The sequence below is a fragment of the Bufo gargarizans genome, chromosome 5 (assembly GCF_014858855.1).
Source record: "Bufo gargarizans isolate SCDJY-AF-19 chromosome 5, ASM1485885v1, whole genome shotgun sequence".
NCBI lineage: Eukaryota > Metazoa > Chordata > Amphibia > Anura > Bufonidae > Bufo > Bufo gargarizans.
The window spans coordinates 428,064,005-428,090,417 of record NC_058084.1 but is presented as its reverse complement, the minus strand read 5'-3'; the positions used below and the strand labels follow the sequence as shown (position 1 = coordinate 428,090,417).

The 26,413-nt window shown below is 45.7% G+C and overlaps 2 protein-coding genes across 2 annotated transcripts; both read left to right on the top strand.

The window, feature by feature from the left end:
• Positions 1-313: 313 nt before the first annotated feature.
• LOC122939492 (cyclin-dependent kinase 5 activator 1-like) lies at positions 314-2,039 on the top strand. The gene is made up of 2 exons (XM_044295562.1): positions 314-835; positions 1,857-2,039. The coding sequence occupies exons 1-2, from the start codon at positions 314-316 to the stop codon at positions 2,037-2,039; spliced, it is 705 nt and encodes a 234-aa protein (XP_044151497.1).
• A 7,103-nt stretch (positions 2,040-9,142) lies between these two features.
• Positions 9,143-10,754, top strand: LOC122939491 (cyclin-dependent kinase 5 activator 1-like). The gene is made up of 2 exons (XM_044295561.1): positions 9,143-9,664; positions 10,659-10,754. The coding sequence occupies exons 1-2, from the start codon at positions 9,143-9,145 to the stop codon at positions 10,752-10,754; spliced, it is 618 nt and encodes a 205-aa protein (XP_044151496.1).
• Positions 10,755-26,413: the final 15,659 nt, after the last annotated feature.

Here is a 26,413-nt window from a genome sequence, read left to right as displayed (position 1 = left end):
TTGTGGTCCTGTAATTTTATCAGAAAGAACAGCGTTGCATGGGTTATGTGACTAGGACAGGGATCATCAACCTGCGGCACTCCAGCTGAAACTACAACTCCCAGAATGCTTTATTCACTTCTATAGGAGTTACAAGAACAGCTGAGCGAGTGTGCATGCTGGGAGTTATAGTTTCACAGTGCCAAAGGTTGCTGAACCCCTGGACTAGGGCCTTACTTGGTTTTTCATTGTCTGGAATGTATTGGCTTGTGAGGGTTATATTGTTTATATTGGATTTTTGTCTTTGAAGGGAGTGTGAGCTTCTAATATAACCATGGTGAAGAGACGCCACTGTTGTCCCGACTTACCAGCCAAACGGCGTCGGATTGACCCTGCACAATCATCTCAGAGGCGTCTTGTGCTCTACACCCCGTCCAATGAGCTCCTGAGGTGTCTCGGACTCTTTCTACGTCGGAGGTGCTATAAGCTTGATCTTTCCCCTACACAGGCTATAGGATGGCTGAGAAATATTGACAACTATCTCCTTATTACGGGTTACCAACCCGTAAGCTTCCTGAGCTCAGGCAGCGTGGTCTTCCTCTATATGCTGTGCCGGGACCTCATCTCCCCAGATGCAGACAGCGTAGAACAGCTTCAAGTGTCGGTCCTGACCTGCTACTTCATCACCCACTGCTACACCGGCAATGAGAATGGGTATCCAGAAACACCATTCCTGGTGGGCTCAAGGACGGCCTTTTGGGACCGATGCCTGTCATATATCAACATTATGAGCTCCAAGATGATGCAGATCAATTCCAACCGCCAGGTTTATAGCGAGACATTTCCTGAGCTGAAAGCTATAGAGCGATAAGACTCAACCTGTGACCTGCCTCTAATATCAAGATGTATGCTGTATGAACTCCTAGTTTATACATGCCCCCCTCACAAGACGCTCTGGATCTCCGAGGACTTTTCATGTTGATATCTCTTAGAGATGATACAATATGGCTCTCAGAGCAGACAATTCCTTTCACATTGCTGCACTATGGTGCAATGACAGAAGTGATCAGACTGGACTTTACAATTGAATGCATGATTTTTATTTGGCTGGGAACATTTCTTTGTAGTTGATATCTGGAGAATCCCAGGGGCCAAGTTTTTTATTTTGTAATTAACTTTTTTTTACAAAATTGTTCCCTGTTGCGAGCACTCAGTCATGTGACCCTGGAAGCACTGTTGTGATCTGGTAGTGATGACCTTTTTTTCCCCACTGGTCACATGTTCCAGGCTCATAAATCATGCCCTGTCGACAGCACATCACCACTTTTGGGCTGGTGCTCTGTGCTGTGTGCAAGGTACATACGATGGCCAAGCATACAATAGCTGGATCCATGCATGCACAGAGAAAAGAAGAGCTTGTCCTCGTCTACAATAAAGATGGCAGAGAAGTGAGAGGAAATAGACAGCGAGATTGGGCCCAAAATCACTGAAGCGCACACAAGGAAATGTAGTTTTGTAACTACTGACATACTTTACAACTTCAGCTCCTTAATGTCAACAAATTGCGCATGACAAGGAGGTGGGAAACAGCAGAAACATCAATTTCAACAAGTGAAAACCAACACATGGCCTTCTGAACAGCAGATAGACGTAGAAGCTTTGCTGAGATTTGAACTGTTTCCTATATACACCCAGTGGACTTAAGTTACTTAGGTAACTTTGCTTTTGAAACATGCTGAATTTTCTTCTATTAAACAAACCGAATTTTACCATTTAGTTGTTTATATTTTCTATAATTTTAGGGTTTCTGAGTAGTAAAGATAAGAGATAAAAAAACACAAACTATATAATTAATCCTGGATATGTAGTGCAATCAGGCGGAGTCTGCCAGAAAAGTTGTAAGAAAACTCCTGCTAAAAAGTGAATTCTTCATGGGGGCTCTCTGGGACAAGGGAGAAGGAGAATTCATTTATTGCTGTAGGCTTGAGCAAATAGGGTTCGGATTGCTTTATCTGAACCCGATTCGGTTGAAAACTTTGTTTACAATATCTCCTCTATAGCGCACTAAAATGTATGGGCTCCGCTGAGGCCTTGAAAATCTTGCTGTAAATAACGGGAGACTTGCTTCGTTTTACATCTATGCTGTTACATTTCGCTTATACGCGTATAAATTATTTGAAATATTCTCTCAAAATCTCATTGACGAAGCAGAGTTCAGCTTCGGATTTTGAAACAGTAATTTCTGCACAAAACCGAAGTCTAACGTCATAGACGTGAGACAAAGCAAGTCTTGTGTTATTTGCAGCAAAATTTTAGAAGCCTCAGCGGAGCCTATACATTTTAGCTCGTTACAGATGAGATATTGTAAACAAAGATTGCTGTATCCAAAACCAGTTCGCTCAACACTATAAGGCTGTATGAAGTGCAGTACAAGTACAAGTGCTTTCATCACTTATAAAGGGCCATATTCATAGCTGATGCCACCCTAGGCACCAAGTCTTAATACTCCCTATCAGGGCTAGAATGAGGGGAGTTCTAGATGGAGTAGAAGCTCAAAGTGACAGACTATGGGGCTGACACAAGTATGGTCAAGTAGGTGGAGCCAAATACTACTGTGCACCACTAGCCCCCTTTGACTATAATAGGATTTCGTGGGGTTTCGGCCGTATTCCCGCGGGATCCCAATATAGGGTCTGGCGGTGCACAGCAGTATCTGGCTAGGCCGGATATGGTGAACTTTAGCAGGCTGTTCCTCTGCCAGAACAGCCTGCCAGATAGATTTAACGCATGTCTGAAACTAGCCTTATTTCTATAAACTATCTGTCCATGCTTCCAAAATATTACACTATGGGGAGATTTACTAACATATGGTATACCAGCCATTGTGTTAATGCCTGTGGGAATATGGCGCTATCTCATAAATCTGCTCATGCTCCCTTGACCTTATTACCTTTTCCTGTATATTAGATCAGACTACATAGAGATTGTTGGTAGTCTGTTACCATGGAAAAATATAGGTTTGAACAGGGGCATAGCTAAAGGCTCATGGGCCCTGGTGCAAGAGTTCTGCTTGGGCACCCCTCTTCCCTCAGTGCTTGTGCACCTAGCTTTTATGCTGCCGGAGGCAAAAATTGACACGCCCCCCCATGCCTAATTCTCAACCTAACCTCTTCTCTCCAGTCCTACTGTTAAAGGGTTGTCCTATTTTTACTACTGATGACCTATCCTGAGGACATGTCATCAATATCAGATCGGTGGGGGTCCGACAACCGGCAACCCCACCGATTGTATGAGAGTTGCTTTCTCTGCTCTATTTACCTGCTCGGCGTAGCACTTGCAGTGATGAGCAGGTAAACAGAGCAGAGAAGGCAGCACTCTTACGAAAAAATTAAATAAATAAAAGGGACAAAGCCTTTAAAGACATACTTGGAACACATTACATACAGCGCTACAGAACATACAGGATAATACAGCCCCACATATGTACCTCTTACATCCAGTGACTTCTCTTCTCTGATGTAGATATTCTCTTTCCTCTTCTTCTCCTGTCAGACCAGACCACCATGGTGACTTCTTTCAGCCGCACCTCGTCTCTGCAGAGTTTAAGAGACATATTATTTTCCTATTTTTCCATCATCCTCCTCACCTTCTCAACACCCCATCCTGCCACCCCCAATACTGTGTCACCTATGCCCCAATACTATCCTGCAGAAATAGACCCTCCTTTCAGATCAGACCCCTATATAAAACCCTAAGACCCCTTTAGACCTCTATGTCAGACCCCATATAAGACCCCAGTTTTAGACCTCAGATCAGACCCCCATTAGACCTCAACGTCAGACCTCGACCTAATATCAGACCCCATATAAGATCCCCATTAGACCTTCAGGCCCCCATATAAGACCCCCATTATACCTCCTGACCAGACCTCCAGAGCCCCATTACACCTTAGACCAGACCTCCAGACCCCCATTACACCCACTAGACCTCCAGACCCCCAATCAAACCTCCATAGCCCCCATTATACCTCTCCAGACCCCCAGTCAGACCCCCAGACCACCCCATTAGACAACTCCATACCCCCTCATTAGACAACTCCAGACCACCAGTCAGACCTCCAGACCCCCCATTAGACTTCTCCATAACCCCAGTCACAACTTCACAGACCCCCCAGTCAGACTTCCAGACCCCCTAATAGACCTCTCCAGACCCCCAGTCAGACCTCCAATTAGAACTCTCCAGACCCCCCATTAGACCTCTCCAGACCCCCAGTCAGTCCTCCAGACCCCATTAGACCTCTAGTCAGACCACTCCAGACCCCCCATTATACCTCCTGACCAGACCTCCAGAGCCCCATTACACCTTAGACCAGACCTCCAGACCCCCAATCAAACCTCCATAGCCCCCATTATACCTCTCCAGACCCCCAGTCAGACCCCCAGACCCCCCATTAGACAACTCCATACCCCCTCATTAGACCTCTCCAGACCACCAGTCAGACCTCCAGACCCCCCATTAGACTTCTCCATAACCCCAGTCACAACTTCACAGACCCCCCAGTCAGACTTCCAGACCCCCTAATAGACCTCTCCAGACCCCCAGTCAGACCTCCAGACCTCCCATTAGAACTCTCCAGACCCCCCATTAGACCTCTCCAGACCCCCAGTCAGTCCTCCAGACCCCATTAGACCTCTAGTCAGACCACTCCAGACCCCCCATTAGGCCTCTCCAGACCCCGAGTCAGACCTCCAGACCTCCCATTGGACCTTTCACCCCCCCATATCAGACCTCAGATCAGACTGTAAAATACTAAAGTACCTTACGTCCTGTTCTGGCTCTCTTCCTTTCTCAGGGCCTGTGCTGCACAGTCACCTGACCTCTTCCAGCGTCAGGTCAGAGTGCGCTCTGTACGTCCTGACGCTGCAGACAGCAAAGACACTGCAGTACCTGGAAAGAGCGAGAAGGAGCAGGGGTAAGTACAGCGCTTACAGCCCTTCCCTCTACGCCTCCTGCATTCTAGTGAGCGCTTCCATGAAAGCGCTCACTAGTATACCCTTTATAAGATGCACTGCATCTTGTAAAGGGAAAAGTACAGTACCACTGGAAAGGGGGGCCCTCTGGATCCCCCTGGCTTAGGGGCCAGGTCGCAACTGCGAACCCTATAGTTACGCTAGTGACGGAGGCTATAGAAACAAAACTGTAGGATATTTGAATTTAGGCAAAATGCAAACTTGTTTTATTTCTCATTAGATGCTTTGGAGAAGTAAAGTTAAGTATCTCTACATTATTTTTGAGTGAAAAAAAAACCTCTGTAATGTTATAAATACTCACCAAACTCCTGCTGGTTTTCAGGTTTTCCAGTACCCCAGAACAGGCTCTTGATTTTATGTTATTTAATCTGTTCATGCTTTATATTACGCTTCATATTCTTAAAAGCTCTCTGTAGGTGGCACTTTTTAGTTAATTATTCCCTGACTTAGCAGAGGGAAGTAGCTTTCCTCTCTGACGGAGGAGCTTTCTTGTGAGCACTGCATCAGCCAATTAAGTTTTAGCTCTGCCTGCTGTTCAGGGAAGATATGCGTTTAGCTTCAGGATCAGGGAGTGTACCGGAAGAAGAAGGGGTGCACCCTCCTGTCACTGCCCGTCCCTAGAGAGTATGGGCGTCAGGATTGCCACTGTGAATAATTATTTCAGCCACTTCCACTCCCATTCTCTGCTCCTCCAGGGCTTGCAGCATTTTTTCAATGAGAAACACTATTCGCCCTGAACACATATTACCATATGCACATACATTAGACACACAAACACACTACACACACACAGTAAATATATACATACACTTACTTTTTGTGCAGGCTACTTGTAACGGATCTCCTGGCACCCGAACTGGGTACCTCCATTGATGGATGCTCCTAGTGCTTCCCGAGGACTCCAAGCACTCCGCTCTACACTGTAACCACCACAGGAACAAGGAACAGGAACAGGTCTTACAAGAGCTAGGGGTTATAGCCAGGGGAGTATACAGCGTATAGCAATCCCCACACACATGAGACGAGGCTCTATGTTGAAGGTAAAACAGGAAAACTTTTTAATGGGTTATTTTTCAGCCTTTTATGCAGGTCTCCTAGCAAGGAACACTCCCCCTGGGGCCCTTGTAGAAGACTGTGAGAGTTTATATTTTAGCCAATCACATGCATTTACAGTATTGAAACCTTCCCAGCAATTGTATACAAAACCCCCTTCCCTCTGTCTGTAACGCAATCAACAAAATACAATTACCAAAACACATTGGGCTCTGCCTGTGATACAATTACCAAACAAAATGGGCTAACTTAATCACTCACAGGCAGAAAACACACATTTTCTCCAAAACACAGAAAACACCTCCAAACCCGACATATCCCCAATATAAATATACATCCAAGGATAGCTCTGATCTGGGTGAACAACATATCCAAAAATCACCCACATCCGAGCAGGGGTTCCAAAATTCCATGGAAGTCACATTTGGCCTAGCGCAAGCATGGCTTTTCTTCCCAAAACAGTTCCACAGATTTAAGCTGTGCAGCCGGTCTGTCTTTTCCTTCAAAGTTAGTATATGGGCCATAATCCTGAGGCAAGAGGCTGGCAAACAGGCCCCTCCAAAACCCAGTGGTGAGGTTATTTTCGCCACACTACTGTAGATTTATTTTTATCACGCTGTGCTTATGAGACTCTAGAGGAAAACACTAGGGAGAGGTGCAGAGTTCGACAGGACTTTCCTCAGGATTGTCCTCAGCCCAGCATTGCAATGCAGATAGCTTCTCCACCCCTCTCACCTTTACTGCCGCCAGGTCATATTACAGCCATCCTGGAAGTTACAGAACTCCCAATCATCCTGGATCCAGCAGGACAATCCTGGATTTCCTGAATTTCAGGTGCTGCCCCAATGTTCAGGGAAGTCAGCTCTATGTACCACTCTAGAGCCCTACCCCCTTCTATATACAGCTCTTCTACACATATCAAGTTGAGGGACGCATGGATTCCACTCAGTATCAGCAGATTCTGGAGACCAATGTCCAGGAATCAGTGACAAAGCTGAAGCTGGATCTTTCAACAAGACAACGACCCTAAACACTGCTCAAAATACACTCTATGCAGAGGAACAAGTACAACGTTCTGGAATGGCCATCTCAGTCCCCAGACCTGAATATAATTGAAAATCTGTGGTGTGACTTAAAGAGAGCTGTCCATGCTCGGAAGCCATCAAACCTAAATGAACTAAAGATGTTTTGTAAAGAGGAATGGTCCAAAATGCCTTCAACCAGAATCCAGACTCTCATTGGAACCTACAGGAAGCTTTTCAGAGGCTGTAATTTCTGCAAAAGGAGAATCTACTAAATATTGATTTTATTTCTTTTTTGTGGTGCCCAAATTTATGCACCTGCCTAATTTTGTTTAAACAATTATAGCACACTTTCTGTAAATCCAATAAACTTAATTTCACTTCTCAAATATCACCGTGTCTCCTGTATGATATATTTAACTGACATTTTTTATCGTAACAACCAACGATTTATACAGGAAAATCATGATGATTAACAAGGTTGCCCAAACTTTTGCATCCCACTGTATTGTGCAAAAGTAATGACACTATTATGACCAAAATAAGTGATGTCCTGAAGGGGTTAAAAAGGATTCCAATTAGTGAACATAGTTTCCCTTTAAGAAATAAAGTTGCAGTAACTATGAGAGGTGATGTCGTTATAGCAACCACTCTGTTCTATTGTCGTGTATTAGGTTCTAGAACACGGACACCTAGAACGTATGTGAATTACAAGCAGCTTTTCCTCACATTTCACACATTACAGGTGAAGTGAACATTTACCTACCGTGCGATTACTACTAATATTAGCGGAAGGGAAATTACTAAAACAGATCCCCAGAGCTGAAAAGGTAAAGTATAATAAGTGTAAAGTACCACCATATATAATCAGATATTGGGGAAAATGTATTACGGTTGGTGTTTCATACGCTGGTATTAATATGTAATGTAGATGCCTCTTCTGGCATCTTTCCATGTTGTAGAGAAAAAGCTATGCCGCTTATCAGCTGGTGTAGATTTGTGCTATATTTTAAGCCAATTTATGGAGCAAATTAAAAATCTCTGGGAGGCCACATCCCACCCAATTTTTTATTCCCTGTTTTGGATGAGGACCACTTTGAGAAATGGCGAGGAACACCAAATGTTGTATAAATTGATGAAATGTTGCAGAAAACAGCACAATCTCCATGACTTGCAAATTATTTAAGCCACAAAACTGATATATCTGATTTGATAAATGTCCCCCTAAATGTGTATTCACACAGCAATGGTTTCATTGTAATTGTCTGTGCAATTTTCAGAGTTCAAGCATCGATAAAAATAACTAAATAAAATAAAATAATTTAATTTCACCTGTAAAAAAAGTCAGGCCTTGAAAAACTGCATCTTTTAAATGCAGTTTTGACACTTCTCTAATTATATGTGTCAGTTGTGCCCGATTTTTTACTGTGTTTCTAAAAACCTCATCAAATAAAGTGTGATAGGTTAGGGGACATGCCTCGGACCGGTACAAGTCTCGAAAATGTAGCCTGGTCTTGCGGCCGCAGTGAATGGAGAGGTGGCCATGCATTTCCTAGTCTCTCCATTCACTTCTATGGCAGTTCCAAAAATAGCCAAACACATTCACTCAACTAATTTCGAAACTACCATAGAAGTGAATGAAGCGAGCTGTGCATGCATGGCCACGTCTATATTCTCTGTGCCTGCAAGATGGGGCCTCTTTCTTGAATAAGGTGTAGGGACCAATGGTTACACCAGCACCTATCGGCATTTATGGCATATCCTGTGAAAACATCAGAAATGTTCATATAGAAATACTTCTGTAATGTATACTAGAAACCAAGACTCATAAATGAATTGTTCACATAATGGTTACCACTGACAGGTCTGACAGACCTTAATGAGTCCGTCACGTTCCATTGTGGTCCTGTAATTTTATCAGGGAGAGCAGCGTTGCATGGGTTATGTGACTAGAGCCTTACTTGGTATTTCATTGTCTGGAATGTTTTGGCTTGTGAGGGTTATATTGTTTATATTGGATTTTTGTCTTTGAAGGGAGTGTGAGCTTCTAATATAACCATGGTGAAGAGACGCCGCTGTTGTCCCGAATTACCAGCCAAACGGCGTCGGATTGACCCTGCACAATCATCTCAGAGGCGTGTTGTGCTCTACACCCCGTCCAGTGAGCTCCTGAGGTGTCTCGGACTCTTTCTACGTCGGAGGTGCTATAAGCTTGATCTTTCCCCTACACAGGCTATAGGATGGCTGAGAAATATTGACAACTATCTCCTTATTACGGGTTACCAACCAGTAAGTTTCCTGAGCTCAGGCAGCGTGGTCTTCCTCTATATGCTATGCCGGGACCTCATCTCCCCAGATGCAGACAGCGTAGAACAGCTTCAAATGTCGCTCCTGACCTGCTACTTCATCACCCACTGCTACACCGGCAATGAGAATGGGTATCCAGAAGCACCATTCCTGGTGGGCTCAAGGATGGCCTTTTGGGACCGATGCCTGTCTTACATCAACATTATGAGCTCCAAGATGATGCAGATCAATTCCAACCGCCAGGTTTATAGCGAGACACTTGCTGAGCTCAAAGCTATAGGGCGATAAGACTGAACCTGTGACCTGCCTCTAATATCAAGATGTATGCTGTATGAACTCCTAGTTTATACATGCCCCCCTCACAAGACGCTCTGGATCTCCGAGGACTTTTCATGTTGATATCTCTTAGAGATGATACAATATGGCTCTCAGAGCAGACAATTCCTTTTCACATTGCTGCACTGGACTTTACAATTGAATGCATGATTTTTTTATTTGGCTGGGAGCATTTCTTTGTAGTTGATATCTGGAGAATCCCAGGGACCAAGTTTTTAATTTTGTAGTTAACTTTTATTACAAAATTGTTCCCTGTTACGAGCACTCAGTCATGTGACCCTGGAAGCACTGTTGTGATCTGGTAGTGATGACCTTTTTTTCCCACTGGTCACATGTTCCAGGCTCATAAATCATGTCCTGTCGACAGCACATCACCACTTTTGGGCTGGTGCTCTGTGCTGTGTGCAAGGTGCATGCGATGGCCAAGCATACAATAGCTGGATCCATGCATGCGCAGAGAAAAGAAGAGCTTGTCCTCTTCTACAATAAAGATGGCAGAGAAGTGAGAGGAAGTAGACAGCGACATTTGGCCCAAAAACACTGAAGCGCACACAAGGAAATGTAGTTTTGTAACTACTGACATACTTTACAACTTCAGCTCCTTATGTCAACAAATTGCGCATGACAAGGAGGTGGGAAACAGCAGAAACATCAATTTCAACAAGTGAAAATCAACACATGGCCTTCTGAACAGCAGATAGAAGTAGAAGCTTTACTGAGATTTGAACTGTTTCCTATATACACCCAGTGGACTTAAGTTACTTCGGTAACTTTGCTTTTGAAACATGCTGAATTTTCTTCTAATAAACAACCCAAATTTAACCATTTAGTTGTTTCTATTTTCTATAATTTTAGGCTTTCTGAGTAGTAAACATAAGAGATAAAAAAAACACAAACTATATAATAAATCCTGGATATGTAGTGCAATCAGGCTGAGTCTGCCAGAAAAGTTGTAAGAAAACTCCTGCTAAAAAGTGAATTCTTCATGGGGGCTCTCTGGGACAAGGGAGAAGGAGAATTCATTTAATGCTGTAGACTTGAGCAAATAGGGTTCGGATTGCTCTATCTCAGTGGTCGGCAAAGTGCGGCTCGCGAGCCACAAGCGGTTCTTTAGAACCTTCACTGCGGCTCTTTGGTGCGGGCTGGTGGGTGGGCGGTTGCGCACTCATATCGCACCGCTCAAGCTGCTTGCAAATTGTCCGTCATGCGCCTCCTGCCCCGGCGCAGGTGGGGCAGGAGGCGCATGACGGAGGGAGAGATGTCACGCTGCGCACAGCAGCAGAAGGGTGGGCAGCGGCGCTCTAGTTCGGCTGCCCACTGATGGCCATGTAAGGAGTGGTGAAGAGGCTGCCGCTCAGGAGGAGCGAAATGTCCTGCAGCAGAAAGGTAGGAGCTGACCCCGGTGTGTGCACAGCGCTGGGCACTGCACCGACCCCGCCGCAAGTGTCCCTGCCTCCCCCCTTCCCCCCACTAATACATTACTTTACTTACTAGAAGGCACTTATGGGGGATATCTGTGGATGACACATACAGTACAGACCAAAAGTTTGGACACACCTTCTCATTCAAAGAGTTTTCTTTATTTTCATGACTATGAAGACATCAAAACTATGAATTAACACATGTGGAATTATATACATAACAAACAAGTGTGAAACAACAAAAAATATGTCATATTCTAGGTTCTTCAAAGTAGCCACCTTTTGCTTTGATTACTGCTTTGCACACTCTTGGCATTCATTTGATGAGCTTCAAGAGGTAGTCACCTGAAATGGTCTTCCAACAGTCTTGAAGGAGTTCCCAGAGATGCTTAGCACTTGTTGGCCCTTTTGCCTTCACTCTGTGGTCCAGCTCACCCTAAACCATCTCGATTGGGTTCAGGTCCGGTGACTGTGGAGGCCAGGTCATCTGGCGCAGCACCCCATCACTCTCCTTCATGGTCAAATAGCGCTTACTTTCAAAGTTTTCCCAATTTTTCGGCTGACTAACTGGCCTTCATTTCCTCAAGTAATGATGGCCACTCGTTTTTCTTTACTTAGCTGCTTTTTTCTTGCCATAATACAAATTCTAACAGTCTATTCAGTAGGACTATCAGCTGTGTATCCACCTGACTTCTCCACAATCCAACTGATGGTCCCAACCCCATTTATAAGGCAAGAAGTCCCACTTACTAAACCTGACAGGGCACACCTGTGAAGTGAAAACCATTTCAGGTGACCACCTCTTGAAGCTCATCAAGAGAATGCCAAGAGTGTGCAGTAATCAAAGCAAAAGGTGGCTACTTTGAAGAACCTAGAATATGACATATTTTCAGTTGTTTCACACTTTTTTGTTATGTATATAATTCCACATGTGTTAACCACTTAAGGACCACAGGTTTATACCCCCCTAGTGACCAGGCCCTTTTTTACAAATCAGCACTCCACAACTTTAGCGGTTTATTGCTCGGTAATGCAACTTACCACCCAAATGAATTTTACCTCCTTTTCTTCTCACTAATAGAGCTTTCATTTGGTGGTATTTCATTGCTGCTGACATTTTTACTTTTTTTGTTATTAATCGAAATTTAACGATTTTTTTGCAAAAAAATGACATTTTTCACTTTCAGTTGTAAAATTTTGCAAAAAAAACGATATCCATATATAAATTTTTCACTAAATTTATTGTTCAACATGTCTTTGATAAAAAAAAAAAAATGTTTGGGTAAAAGTTATAGCGTTTACAAACTATGATACAAAAATGTGAATTTCCGCTTTTTGAATCAGCTCTGACTTTCTGAGCACCTGTCATGTTTCCTGAGGTTCTACAATGCCCAGACAGTAGAAACCCCCTACAAATGACCCCATTTCGGAAAGTAGACACCCTAAGGTATTCGCTGATGGGCATAGTGAGTTCATAGAACTTTTTATTTTTTGTCACAAGCTAGCGGAAAATTATAATTTTTTTATTTTTTCTTACAAAGTCTCATATTCCACTAACTTGTGACAAAAAACAAAAACTTCCATGAACTCACTATGCCCATCATAAAATACCTTGGGGTGTCTTCTTTCCAAAATGGGGTCACTTGTGGGGTAGTTATACTGCCCTGGCATTCTAAGGGCCCAGATGCGTGAGAAGAAGTTTGAAATCAAAATCTGTAAAAAATGACCGGTGAAATCCGAAAGGTGCTCTTTGGAATGTGTGCCCCTTTGCCCACCTAGGCTGCAAACCACATATGTGGTATCGCCGTACTCAGGAGAAGTTGGGCAATGTGTTTTGGGGTGTCATTTTACATATACCCATGCTGGGTGAGATAAATATCTTGGTCAAATGCCAACTTTGTATAAAAAAAATGGGAAAAGTTGTCTTTTGACGAGATATTTATCTCACCCAGCATGGGTATATGTAAAATGACACCCCAAAACACATTGCCTAACTTCTCCTGAGTACGGCGATACCAGATGTGTGACACTTTTTTACTTTTTTGCAGCCTAGGTGGGCAAAGGGGCTCACATTCCAAAGAGCACCTTTAGGATTTCACCGGCCATTTTTTACAGATTTTGATTTCAAACTACTTACCACACATTTGGGCCCCTAGAATGCCAGGGCAGTATAACTACGCTACAAGTGACCCCATTTTGGAAAGAAGGCACCCTAAGGTATTTCGTGAGGGGTATGGTGAGTTTATGGAATTTTTTATTTTTTGTCACAAATTAGTGGAATATGAGACTTTGTAAGAAAAAAAAAATTAAAATAAAAGAAATCATCAGTTTCCGCTAACTTGGGACAAAAATAAATAAATTCTAGGAACTCACCATACCCCTCACGGAATACCTTGGGGTGTCTTCTTTCCAAAATGGGGTCACTTGTGGGGTAGTTATACTGCCCTGGCATTCTAGGGGCCCAAATGTGTGGTAAGTAGTTTGAACTCAAAATCTGTAAAAAATGACCTGTGAAATCCTAAAGGTGCTCTTTGGAATGTGGGCCCCTTTGCCCACCTAGGCTGCAAAAAAGTGTCACACATGTGGTATCGCCGTACTCAGGAGAAGTTGGGGAATGTGTTTTGTGGTGTCATTTTACATATACCCATGCTGGGTGAGAGAAATATCTCTGCAAAAGACAACTTTTCCCATTTGTTTTTATACAAAATTGGCATTTGACCAAGATATTTATCTCACCCAGCATGGGTATATGTAAAATGACACCCCAAAACACATTGCCCAACTTCTCCTGAGTACGGCGATACCACATGTGTGACACTTTTTTGCAGCCTAGATGCGCAAAGCGGCCCAAATTCCTTTTAGGAGGGCATTTTTTGACATTTGGATCCCAGACTTCTTCTCATGCTTTCGGGCCCCTAAAATACCAGGGCAGTATAAATACCCCACATGTGACCCCATTTTGGAAAGAAGACACCCCAAGGTATTTAATGAGGGGCCTGGCGAGTTCATTGAATTTTTTTTTTTTGGCACAAGTTAGCGGAAATGTTTTATTTTTTGTTTTTTTCTCACAAAGTCTCCCTTTCCGCTAACTTGGGACAAAAATGTCAATCTTTCATGGACTCAATATGCCCCTCACAGAATACCTTGGGGTGTCATCTTTCCGAAATGGGGGGGTATTTATACTGCCCTGGCATTTTAGGGGCCCTAAAGCGTGAGAAGAAGTCTGGAATATAAATGTCTAAAAAATTTTACGCATTTGGATTCCGTGAGGGGTATGGTGAGTTCATGTGAGATTTTATTTTTTGACACAAGTTAGTGGAATATGAGACTTTGTAAGAAAAAAATAATAATATTTCCGCTAACTTGGGCCCAAAAAATGTCTGAATGGAGCCTTACAGGGGGGTGATCAATGACAGGGGGGTGATCAGAGAGTGTATATGGGGTGATCACCCCCCTGTCACTGATCACCCCTCTGTCATTGATCACCCCTCTGTCATTGATCACCCCTCTGAAAGGCTCCATTCAGACGTCCATATGTTTTTTACGGATCCACGGATACATGGATCGGATCCGCAAAACACATACGGACGTCTGAATGGAGCCTTACAGGGGGGTGATCAATGACAGGGGGATGATCAGGGAGTGTATATGGGGTGATCACCCCCCTGTCATTGATCACCCCCCTATAAGGCTCCATTCAGACGTCCGTATGCGTTTTGCGGATCCGATCCATGGATGCGTGGATCCGTAAAACACATACAGGCGTATGAATGGAGCCTTACAGGGGGGTGATCAATGACAGGGGGTGATCAGGGAGTGTATATGGGGTGATCACCCCCCTGTCACTGATCACCCCCCTGTAAGGCTCCATTCAGACGTCCGTATGTGTTTTGCGGATCCGATCCATAGATGCGTGGATCCGTAAAACACATACAGACGTCTGAATGGAGCCTTACAGGGGGTGATCATCCCATATAGACTCCCTGATCACCCCCCTGTAAGGCTCCATTCAGATGTCCGTATGTGTTTTGCGGATACGATCCATAGATGCGTGGATGCGTAAAACACATACGGGCGTCTGAATGGAGCCTTACAGGGGGGTGATCAATGACAGGGAAGTGATCAATGACAGGGAAGTGATCAATGACAGGGAAGTGATCAGGGAATCTATATGGGCTGATAACCCCCCTGTCACTGATCACCCCCCTGTAAGGCTCCATTCAGACGTCCGTATGCGTTTTGCGGATCCGATCCATGTATCCGTATATCCGTAAAACACATACGGACATCTGAATGGAGCCTTACAGGGGGGTGATCAATGACAGGGGGTGATCAATGACAGGGGGGTGATCAGGGAGTCTATATGGAGTGATCAAGGGTTCATAAGGGGTTAATAAGTGACGGGGGGGGGGGGGGTGTAGTGTAGTGGTGTTTGGTGCTACTTTACACAGCTGCCTGTGTCCTCTGGTGGTCGATCCAAACAAAAGGGACCACCAGAGGACCAGGTAGCAGGTATATTAGACGCAGTTATCAAAACAGTGTCTAATATACCTGTTAGGGGTTAAAAAAAATCACATCTCCAGCCTGCCAGCGAACGATCGCCGCTGGCAGGCTGGAGATCCACTCGCTTACCTTCCGTTCCTGTGAACGCGCGCGCCTGTGTGCGCGCGTTCACAGGAAATCTCGGCTCACGCGAGATGACGCCAATCGGCGTTAGTGTGACCTGGGAGAGCCGCCGCAATGACGCCTTTCGTTAGCGTGGTGGCAAGCGGTTAATTAATTGTTTTGATGCCTTCAGTGTGAATCTACAATTTTCATAGTCATGAAAATAAAGAAAACTCTTTGAATGAGAAGGTGTGGCCAAACTTTTGGTCTGTACTGTATATAGCATAAGATGCTATATATGTGTCATCCACAGATATCCCCCATAAGTGCGTCATCCACATCTGCAGACAAGTTTAATAAAAGTTAAAAATGATCAAGATAAAATGAAATAATAATCAAGATCCAAATTAAAAAAAGTACATATAAAAGTATGTAAAAACACACTCTGGGCTCATGCCCACGAATGTAAGGGTGCCGTGCCTGTGCTGCGAACCGCAAATAGCGGTCCGCAATGCACGGACACAGACCATGGGGCAGCTGCATGAGGATCGCGGACCCATTCACTTGAATGGGGTTCGCGATCCGCATCCGACTGCCCGCACCGCAAAAAAGTAGCGCATGCTGAAGTGAATGGGTCCATGATGCAGCTGGCACACAAAAAAGTAGTGCATGCGCTACTTTTTTGCGGTGCGGAGGCACAGCCAGAAGCACCACGGAAGCACTCTGTAGCACTCATATCCCGGATCCTGGACCCATTGAAGTGAATGGGTCCTTGATGCGGGCTGCACACGGCCAGTGCCCGTGTATTGCGGACCCGCCGTATGCGGCCTGCAATATGGCAACGGCGGGCACACGGTCGTGTGCATGAGCCCTAATAGTCCTCACTGGTACTGTTGACACAATATTTTAGGTTTTAAAAATGTGGCTCTCAAAAAAAAAATTGATTGTGGTTATGGCGATATTTGGCTCAGTTGACAAAAAGGTTTGCCCACCACTGCTCTATCTGAACCCGATTCAGTTGAAAACCTTGTTTACAATATCTCCTCCATAGCGCACTAAAATGTATGGGTTCTGCCGAGGACTTGAAAATCTTGCTGTAAATAACGGGAGACTTGCTTCGTTTTACGTCTATGCTGTTACATTTCGCTTATGCGCGTATAAATTATTTGAAACTAGACATTAAGCCCGTTACAATAACGGGTGCTAGAACAGTAGTGCTGGCACTGTTATGGGGGGGGGGGACCTGTGGATGACACTGTTATGGGGGGGTACCTGTGGATGACACTGTTATGGGGAGGTACCTGTGGATGACACTGTTATGGGGGGGTACCTGTGGATGACACTGTTATGGGGGGTACCTGTGGATGACACTGTTATGGGGGGTACCTGTGGATGGCACTGTTATGGGGGGTACCTGTGGATGACACTGTTATGGGGGGGCACTTGTGGATGACACGGTTATGGGGGGTACCTGTGGATGACACTGTTATGGGGGGTACCTGTGGATGACACTGTTATGGGGGGGGGGTACCTGTGGATGACACTGTTATGGGGGTATCTGTGGCTGACACTGTTATGGGGCTGGTCTGTGGCTGACACTGTTATGGGGCTGGTCTGTGGCTGACACTGTTATGGGGCTGGTCTGTGGCTGACACTGTTATGGGGCTGGTCTGTGGCTGACACTGTTATGGGGCTGGTCTGTGGCTGACACTGTTATGGGGCTGGTCTGTGGCTGACACTGTTATGGGGCTGGTCTGTGGCTGACACTGTTATGGGGCTGGTCTGTGGCTGACACTGTTATGGAGCTGGTCTGTGGCTGACACTGTTATGGGGCTGGTCTGTGGCTGACACTGTTATGGGGCTGGTCTCTAGCTGACACTGTTAGGGGGGTATCTGTGGATGACACATAGCATCTTATGCTATGTGTCATCCACAGATCCCTCCATAACAGTGTCGCTGTTTAGTGTGAATGTAATGGCAGCGGGGCCCGGTGCAGTCACTGTATTGCACCGGCCCCGCTCAGAGTAGTAATACTTTGAATAACTGTAATAATAATAGCAATCTTCACTTCTTCACTTACTACATGGTGAGGCAGGAGGCCGGGCGGGCAGCCAGGCACTGGCAGCGTAACTCACTACGTCATGCGCCTGCTTCATTCATGCAGTGGGCGGAGCAGGGGAGTCACTTAGTGAGTTACGCTACCAGTGCCTGGCCGCCCACCCGGCCTCCTGCCTCACCATGTAGTAAGTGAGCGGGGCCGGTGCAATACAGTGACTGCCCCCCGCTGCCATTACAATAGGATGCTGCACATGTAGTGTCCGTGGAGTGTGTGCCGATGGAGCGGCATCTGGCCGCACTGCACGTGTGGGGAAGCGGGCGCATGCGCAGTGCGGCATAATGAGTGAGATAGCCGGCTCTCAGTGTGGACGGCTCACCGGGACCTGTGACGGCTGCGCTGTCCCGTGTGCTCCGGGCAGAGTAACTCTGAAAGCTGCTGTGCCCGGCTCCCGGCGTCCTCCTCCCTGAGCGCTGCTTTCCCGCCAATGTGCCCCCGAGCCCGGCTCTGCGACCTGGATTGGCCTGTGTGTGTGTCCGTTGGCTGCACATTCGCACTTCTATAATCGGCACACACGTACGGCCACCAGCCCTGAGCACGTACACAGGACTTTTATTAGAATAGATATATATCCACTATAATAAAGTCCCTGTTTGCAACCGTGCGTGTGTGACGATTAGTTAAGTGCGCATGCGTGGCGGCTAATCAACACACGGCGCTCTGCACGCACCGCCCACCCCTGCGCATCGGCCCGCTGCTGTGCCCAGCTCCACCGTGCCTCCTCCTCCCCCTCCGGCTTCCTCTGCAGCTGACTGACACCCCGGGATCTGGGCGCAGCAACCGCCGCCTGCCACAACGTATCCTTCACCGACACCCTTATGCACTGCCCACACCTGCACACCGGGCAGAGAGTGGCCCGTACCTGCTGCAGCATTGCATACTATTTCACTCCAACCCCCATCATTATACTACAACACTCATTGGAGTGTAATGATGGGGATTGGAGTGTAATTTGTGTGTAATGATGGGGATTGGAGTGTAATATGTGTGTAATGATGGGGGTTAGAGTGTACTATGTGTATAATGATGGGGATCCTGGGGTGTAAGGCGTCTGCCGATGAAGCTGGAGGGAAAGGGGGAGGAGTGATGGCGGAGCTGGGCGCAGGTGCAGGCGGGCTGTGGAGCGCTGTGTGCTGATAGGTCCCCGCGCCACGCATGCCCAGTATAACAAACGGCACACACACACGGACACAGGGCACTCACACAGGGATTTTATTATGTAGGATTACACTCCAGCCCCATCACATAAAATCCCTGTGTGAGTGCCCTGCGTCTGTGTGCCGTTTGTTATAGTGGGCATGCGCGGTGCAGGGACCCATCAGCAGCCCCCTCTGGTAACTGAAACCCACCCCCCCCTCCCTCCCAAGTATTAATCATTGGTGGCCGTGGCAACAGGGTCCCCCTCCTCCCCCCCATCATTGGTGGCTGTGGGCAGTTCCGATCAGAGTCCCAGAAGTGTAATGCTGGGGCTCCAATCGGTTACCATGGCAGCCAGGACGCTACTGAAGCCCTGGCTGCCATGGTATGCTAGTGAGCAGCATTATACTCACGTGCGCCGTGGCCGCCGGGCGCTCCTTCTTCTCAGAGGTCTGTGCTGCGCATTGCTAATGCTATAAGCATTAGCAATGCGCCGCACAGACAGAAGAAGGAGCGACTGGCGGCCGCGGCGCACGTGAGTATAATGCTGCTCACTAACATACCATGGCAGCCAGGACTTCAGTAGCGTGGCTCCTGGCTGCCATGGTAACCGATCTTTACTACCGCTTCGTGGTCATATCGCGGTCCAGCGATATAGGCTATATGCACAAAATCGGCAAATCGGCACACACGCACGGACGCGCACATACACATATAGATCCCCTTTAAAATCTCATTAACGAAGCAGAGTTCAGCTTCGGATTTTTAAACAGTAATTTCTGCACATAACCGAAGTCTAACGTCATAGACGTGAGACAAAGCAAGTCTTGTGTTACTTGCAGCTAAAATTTAGAAGCCTCAGCGGAGCCTATACATTTTAGCTCGCTACAGATGAGATATTGTAAACGAAGATTGCTGTATCCAAAACCAATTCGCTCAACACTATAAGGCTGTATGAAGTGCAGTACAAGTACAAGTGCTTTCATCACTTATAAAGGGCCATATTCATAGCTGATGCCACCCTAGGCACCAAGTCTTAATACTCCCTAACAGGGCTAGAATGAGGGGAGTTCTAGACGGATTAGAAGCTCAAAGTGACAGACTATGGGGCTGACACAAGTATGGTCAAGTAGGTGGAGCCAAATACTACTGTGCACCACCAGCCTCCTTTGACTATAATAGGATTTGGTGGGGTTTCGGCCGTATTCCCGCGGGATCCCAATATAGTCAATAGGGTCTGGCGGTGCACAGCAGTATCTGGCTAGGCCGGATATGGTGAACTTTAGCAGGCTGTTCCTCTGCCAGAACAGCCTGCCAGATAGATTTACTGCATGTGTGAAACTAGCCTTATTTCTATAAACTGGGTGTCAATGCCTCCAAAATATTACACTATGGGGAGATTTACTAACATATGGTATACCAGCCATTGTGTTAATGCCTGTGGGACTATGGCGCTATCTCATAAATCTGCTCATGCTCCCTTGACCTTATTACCTTTTCCTGTATATTAGATCAGACTACATAGAGTTTGTTTGTAGTCTGTTACCATGGACAAATATAGGTTTGAACAGGGGCGTAGCTAAAGGCTCATGGGCCCTGGTGCAAGAGTTCTGCTTGGGCACCCCATGCCTAATTCTCAACCAAACCCCTTCTCTCCATTCCTACTGTTAAAGGGTTGTCCTCTTTTTACTACTGATGACCTATCCTTTGGACTGGTCATCAATATCAGATTGGTGGGGGTCCGACACCCGGCAACCCCGCCGATCAGTTGTTTGAAAAGTAGGCAGCGATTGTATGAGAGTTGCTTTCTCTGCTCTGTTTACCTGCTCGGCGTAGCATTTGCAGTGATGAGCAGGTAAACAGAGCAGAGAAGGCAGCACTCTTATGGAAAAAAAAGGGACAAAGCATTTAAAGACATACTTGGAACACATTACATACAGCGCTACAGAACATACAGGATATTACAGCCCCACATATGTACCTCTTACATCCAGTGACTTCTCTTCTCTGATGTAGATATTCTCTTTCCTCTTCGTCTCCTGTCAGACAAGACCACCATGGTGACTTCTTTCAGCCGCACCTCGTCTCTGCAGAGTTTAAGAGACATATTATTTTCCTACTTTTCCATCCTCCTCCTCACCTTCTTAACACCCCATCCTCCCACCCCCAATACTGTGTCCGCTATGCTCCAATACTATCCTGCAGAAATAGACCCCCCTTTCAGATCAGACCCCTATATAAAACCCTAAATAAGACCCCCCATCTCAGACCAGACCCCTTTAGACCTCTATGTCAGACCCCATCTAGGACCCCAGTTTTAGACCTCAGATCAGAACCCCATTAGACCTCAACCCAATATCAGACCCCATATAAGATCCCCATTAGACCTTCAGCCCTCCATATAAGACCCCCATTAAACCTCCTGACGAGACCTCCAGAGCGCCATTACACCTCAGACCAGACCTCCAGACACACATTACACCCACTAGACCTCCAGACCCCCAATCAGACCTCCATAGCCCCCATTATAACTCTCCAGACCACCAGTCAGACCTCCAGACCCCCCATTAGACAACTCCATAACCCCCAGTCAGACCTCTAGACCTCCAATTAGAACTTTCCAGACCCCCAGTCCCCCATTAGACCTCTCCAGACCCCCAGACTCCACATTAGACCTCTCCAGACCCCCCCATTAGACCTCTCCAGACCTCTAGTCAGACCACTCCAGACCCCCCATTAGGCCTCTCCAGCCCCCGAGACAGACCTCCCATTAGACCTTTCCAGACCCCCAGTCAGACCTCCAGACCCCCATTAGACCTTTCCAGACCCCCACATTAGACCTCTCCAGACCCTCAGTCAGACCTTCAGACCCCACCATTAGACCTCTCCAGATCCCCAGTCAGACCTCACCAGAACCATTAGACTTCTCCAGACCACCAGTCAGAGCTCCACAGACCCCCCATTAGACCTCTCTAGACCCCAGTCAGACCTCCAGACCCCCATTAGACCTCTCCAGACTCCCCATTAGACCCTTCACACCCCCATATCAGACCTCAGATCAGACTGTAAAATAATAAAGTACCTTACGTCCTGTCCTGGTTCTCTTCCTTTCTCAGGGCCTGTGCTGCACAGTCACCTGACCTCTTGCAGCGTCAGGTCAGAGTGCGCTCTCTACGTCCTTATACTGCAGGCAGCAAAGACACCGCAGTACCCGAGAAGGAGCAGGGGTAAGTACAGCGCTCACAGCCCTTCCCTCTCCGCCTCCTGCATTCTAGTGAGCGCTTCCATGAAAGCGCTCACTAGTATACCCTTTATAAGATGCACTGCATCTTATAAAGGGAAAAGTACAGTACCACTGGAAAGGGGGGCCCTCTGGATCCCCCTGGTTAGGGGCCCGGTCGCAACTGCGACCCCTATAGTTACGCTAGTGATGGAGGCTATAGAAACAAAACTGTAGGATATTTGAATTTAGGCAAAATGAAAACTTGTTTTATTTCTCATAGATGCGTTGGAGAAGTAAAGTTAAGTATTTCTACATTTTTTTTGAGAGAAAAAAAACCCTCTAATGTTATAAATACTCACCAAACTCCTGTTGGTTTTCAGATTTTCCAGTACCCCAGAACAGGCTCTTGATTTTATGTTATTTAATCTGTTCATGCTTTATATTACGCTTCGTATTCTTAAAAGCTCCCTGTAGGTGGCACTCTTTAGTTAATTATTCCCTGACTAAGCAGAGGGAAGTAGCTTGCCTCTCTGACGGAGGAGCTCCCTTGTGAGCACTGCATCAGCCAATTAAGTTTTAGCTCTGCCTGCTGTTCAGGAAAGATATGCGTTTAGCTCCAGGATCAGGGAGTGTATCGGGAGAAGAAGGGGTGCACCCTCCTGTCACTGCCCGTCCCTAGAGAGTATGGGAGTGAGGATTGCCACTGTGAATAATTATTTCAGCCACTTCCACTCCCATTCTCTGCTCCTCCAGGGCTTGCAGCATTTCTTCAATGAGAAACACTATTCGCCCTGAACACACATTACCATATGCACATACATTAGACACACAAACACACTACACACACACAGTAAGTATATACAGTACAGACCAAAAGTTTGGACACACCTTCTCATTCAAAGAGTTTTCTTAATTTTCAAAATTGTAGATTCACACTGAAGGCATGAAAACTATGAATTAACACATGTGGAATTATATACATAACAAAAAATTGTGAAACAACTGAAAATATGTAATATTCTAGGTTCTTCAAAGTAGCCACCTTTTGCTTTGATTACTGCTTTGCACACTCTTGGCATTCTCTTGATGAGCTTCAAGAGGTAGTCACCTGAAATGGTCTTCCAACAGTCTTAAAGGAGTTCCCAGAGATGCTTAGCACTTGTTGGCCCTTTTGCCTTCACTCTGCGGTCCTGCTCATCCTAAACCATCTCGATTGGGTTCAGGTCCGGTGACTGTGGAGGCACCCCGACTGGGTACCTCCGTTGATGGATGCTCCTAGTGCTTCCCGAGGACTCCAAGCACTCCGCTCTACACAGTAACCACCACAGGAACAAGGAACAGGAACAGCTCTTACAAGAGCTAGGGGTTATAACCAGGGGAGTATACAGAGTATAGCAATCCCGACACACATGGGACGAGGCTCTATGTTGATGGTAAAACAGGAAAACTTTTTAATGGGTTATTTTTCAGCCTTTTCATGCAGGTCTACTAGCAAGGAACACTCCCCCTGGTACACTTGTAGAAGACTGTGACAGTTTATATTTTAGCCAATCACATGCATTTACATTACTGAAACCTTCCCAGCAATTGTACACAAACCCCCTTCCCTCTGTCTGTAACGCAATCAACAAGATACAATGGGCATTGTCTTTGACGCAATCAACAAAATACAATTACCAAAACACATTGGGCTCTGCCTGTGATACAATTACCAAACATAATGGGCTAACTTAATCACTCACAGGCAGAAAACACACATTTTTCCCAAAACACAGAAAACACCTCAAAACATTACATATCCCCATAATATATATATATATACATCCATGGATAGCTCTGATCTGGGTGAACAACATATCAAAAAATCACCCAGATCTGAGCAGGGGTTCCCGAATTCCATGGAGGTCCCATTTGGCCGACCGCAAGCATGGCTTTCCGTCCAAAAACAGTTCCACAGATTTAGGCTGTGCGGCCGGTCTGTCTTCTCCTTCAAAGTTAGTATATGGGCCATAATCCTAAGGCAAGAGGCTGGCAAACAGGCCCCTCCAAAACCCAGTGGCAAGGTTATTTTCGCCACACTACTGTAGATTGATTTTTATCACACTGTGCTTATGAGACTCTAGAGGAAAACACTAGGGAGAGGTGCAGAGTACAACAGGACTTTCTTCAGGATTGTCCTCAGCCCAGTGTTGCAGTGCAGATAGCTTCTCCATCCCTCTCACATTTACTGCCGCCAGGTCATATTACAGCCATCCTGGAAGTTCTGGCTATTACAGAACTCCCAATCATCCTGGATCCAGCAGGACAATCCTGGATTTCAGGTGCTACCCCAATGTTCAGGGAAGTCAGCTCTATGTCCCACTCTAGAGCCCTACCCCCTTCTATATACAGCTCTTCTACACATATCAAGTATTCCATATAGTCCATAGGGGATTGGAAAGCACTTGGATCTCCTTCATTTTCCAAAACGTCATATGTTAAGTGCTTGAACTTCTCCAGCAGCGTCTCCATGTACCATCCAACCTCTTATGGACTATATGGACTGCTTGATTACTGAACACCTATAAGTGAATATTTATACACTGATTGTGTATTGAACTGAATTTCCTACTACTGTGTGGACAATACTGAGGGATGAGAGAGTCCTTATTTTCTAGGACTATTGCGTGTATCGGTTTTATTTCATTTTTACTATGAAAACTGATTCATCCAACTTTATGGTAGTGACGTCTTTTAGGAAATGATGTGTATACAAGGTTAGCCCATCACTAGTTTTACTCAGTCGACAGATGTCCTATTTTAGGGGTATTCCCATAAAAAACACAAATACCATATCCACAGAATAGAGAATAGATGCAAAGGAGTAAAAATTGATCAAAAAGTCATTCTCAGAATACGGCGACAAAAACAAATAATTTTTTATTTTAATTAAAAGTGATTGTATTGTGCAAAAGTAATTACACTATTATTAGGTCTCCCGCAGTTAACAGACCAGGACAGAACACAGCTTTCTGCCCCCTTCACTTCAGAAGAACTTCTAGGAGCCATTAAAAATTCCCCTAAGGGTAAATGCCCAGGCCCTGATGGACTTCCCATCCCTTATTACAACACTTTTCATGAAACATTAATTCCCCACTTACTGCCTATTTTTAACGCAACTCTGCAGGGTCTCCCGCTAACCAGAGATATGACCAAAGCCCACATCACGGTGATTCCGAAGGAAGGCAAAGACCACACCCTCTGCTCCAATTTTAGGCCCATCCCTCTTCTCAACACAGATCTAAAGCTTTTAGCAAAACTGTTGGCTAACAGACTAGCTAGGATCTTACCATCCCTGATCCATAGAGACCAAGTAGGCTTTATCAAGAACAGAGAAGGAAAAGACAACACTGCCAGAGTACTTAACATCCTTCATTATGTTAATAAGCGTGCTCTACCCCTGGTCCTTCTCAGCACAGATGCTGAGAAGGCCTTTGATAGGGTTAGCTGGTCCTTTATGTACTCAGTCTTATGTTCTAACAACTTCCCTAATCCTTTTATCCTAGCAGTGAAGGCCATGTACTTAAATGCCTCGGCATCTGTAACAGTCAACGACACCTTGTCATCCCACTTCCAAATAAGTAACGGAACCCGACAAGGTTGCCCCCTGTCGCCCCTCCTTTTTGTACTAACTTTAGAGCCTCTACTGCAGATTATGAGATCGGACGGGGATATTCAGGGGATAACCTTGGGAGACCAACAACACAAAATTGCCACGTTTGCGGATGACATGCTAATAATGGCAAGCAACCCAGCCACGGCTCTCCCCAAGATTTATAAACACCTAGAAATTTTCGGCTCACACTCTTACTTAAAATCAACCACAATAAATCACTTATAATCTCCACGGGCATCTCAAACACTCTGAAGAATCACCTAATACAAAAATCACCTTTCAATTGGTCCTCCCCACATCTAACGTATCTGGGAGTGAAACTAGGTACAGATCACAACCAATATTTTTACCCAAATTACACCCCTCTTCTAAAGAAAATCACAACAGATCTAGCTTCCCTAGAAATTCCTATCCTCTCATGGTTCGGAAGGAAAAATATCCTGATTTCCTTAATCATACCTAAATTGACGTATCTTCAACAAACACTTCCAATAGTAGTACCCTCTACCTACTATGCTTCCCTACGTTC

What these genes read in the sequence shown, in the direction of transcription:
- LOC122939492 (XM_044295562.1), top strand. Translation starts at nt 314, where the DNA reads ATGGTGAAGAGACGCCACTGTTGTCCCGACTTACCAGCCAAACGGCGT. An exon ending in AGACATTTCCTGAGCTGAAA is followed by an intron (nt 836 to 1,856) that starts GCTATAGAGCGA and finishes TAGTGCAATCAG; the next exon opens with GCGGAGTCTGCCAGAAAAGT.
- LOC122939491 (XM_044295561.1), top strand. Translation starts at nt 9,143, where the DNA reads ATGGTGAAGAGACGCCGCTGTTGTCCCGAATTACCAGCCAAACGGCGT. An exon ending in AGACACTTGCTGAGCTCAAA is followed by an intron (nt 9,665 to 10,658) that starts GCTATAGGGCGA and finishes TAGTGCAATCAG; the next exon opens with GCTGAGTCTGCCAGAAAAGT.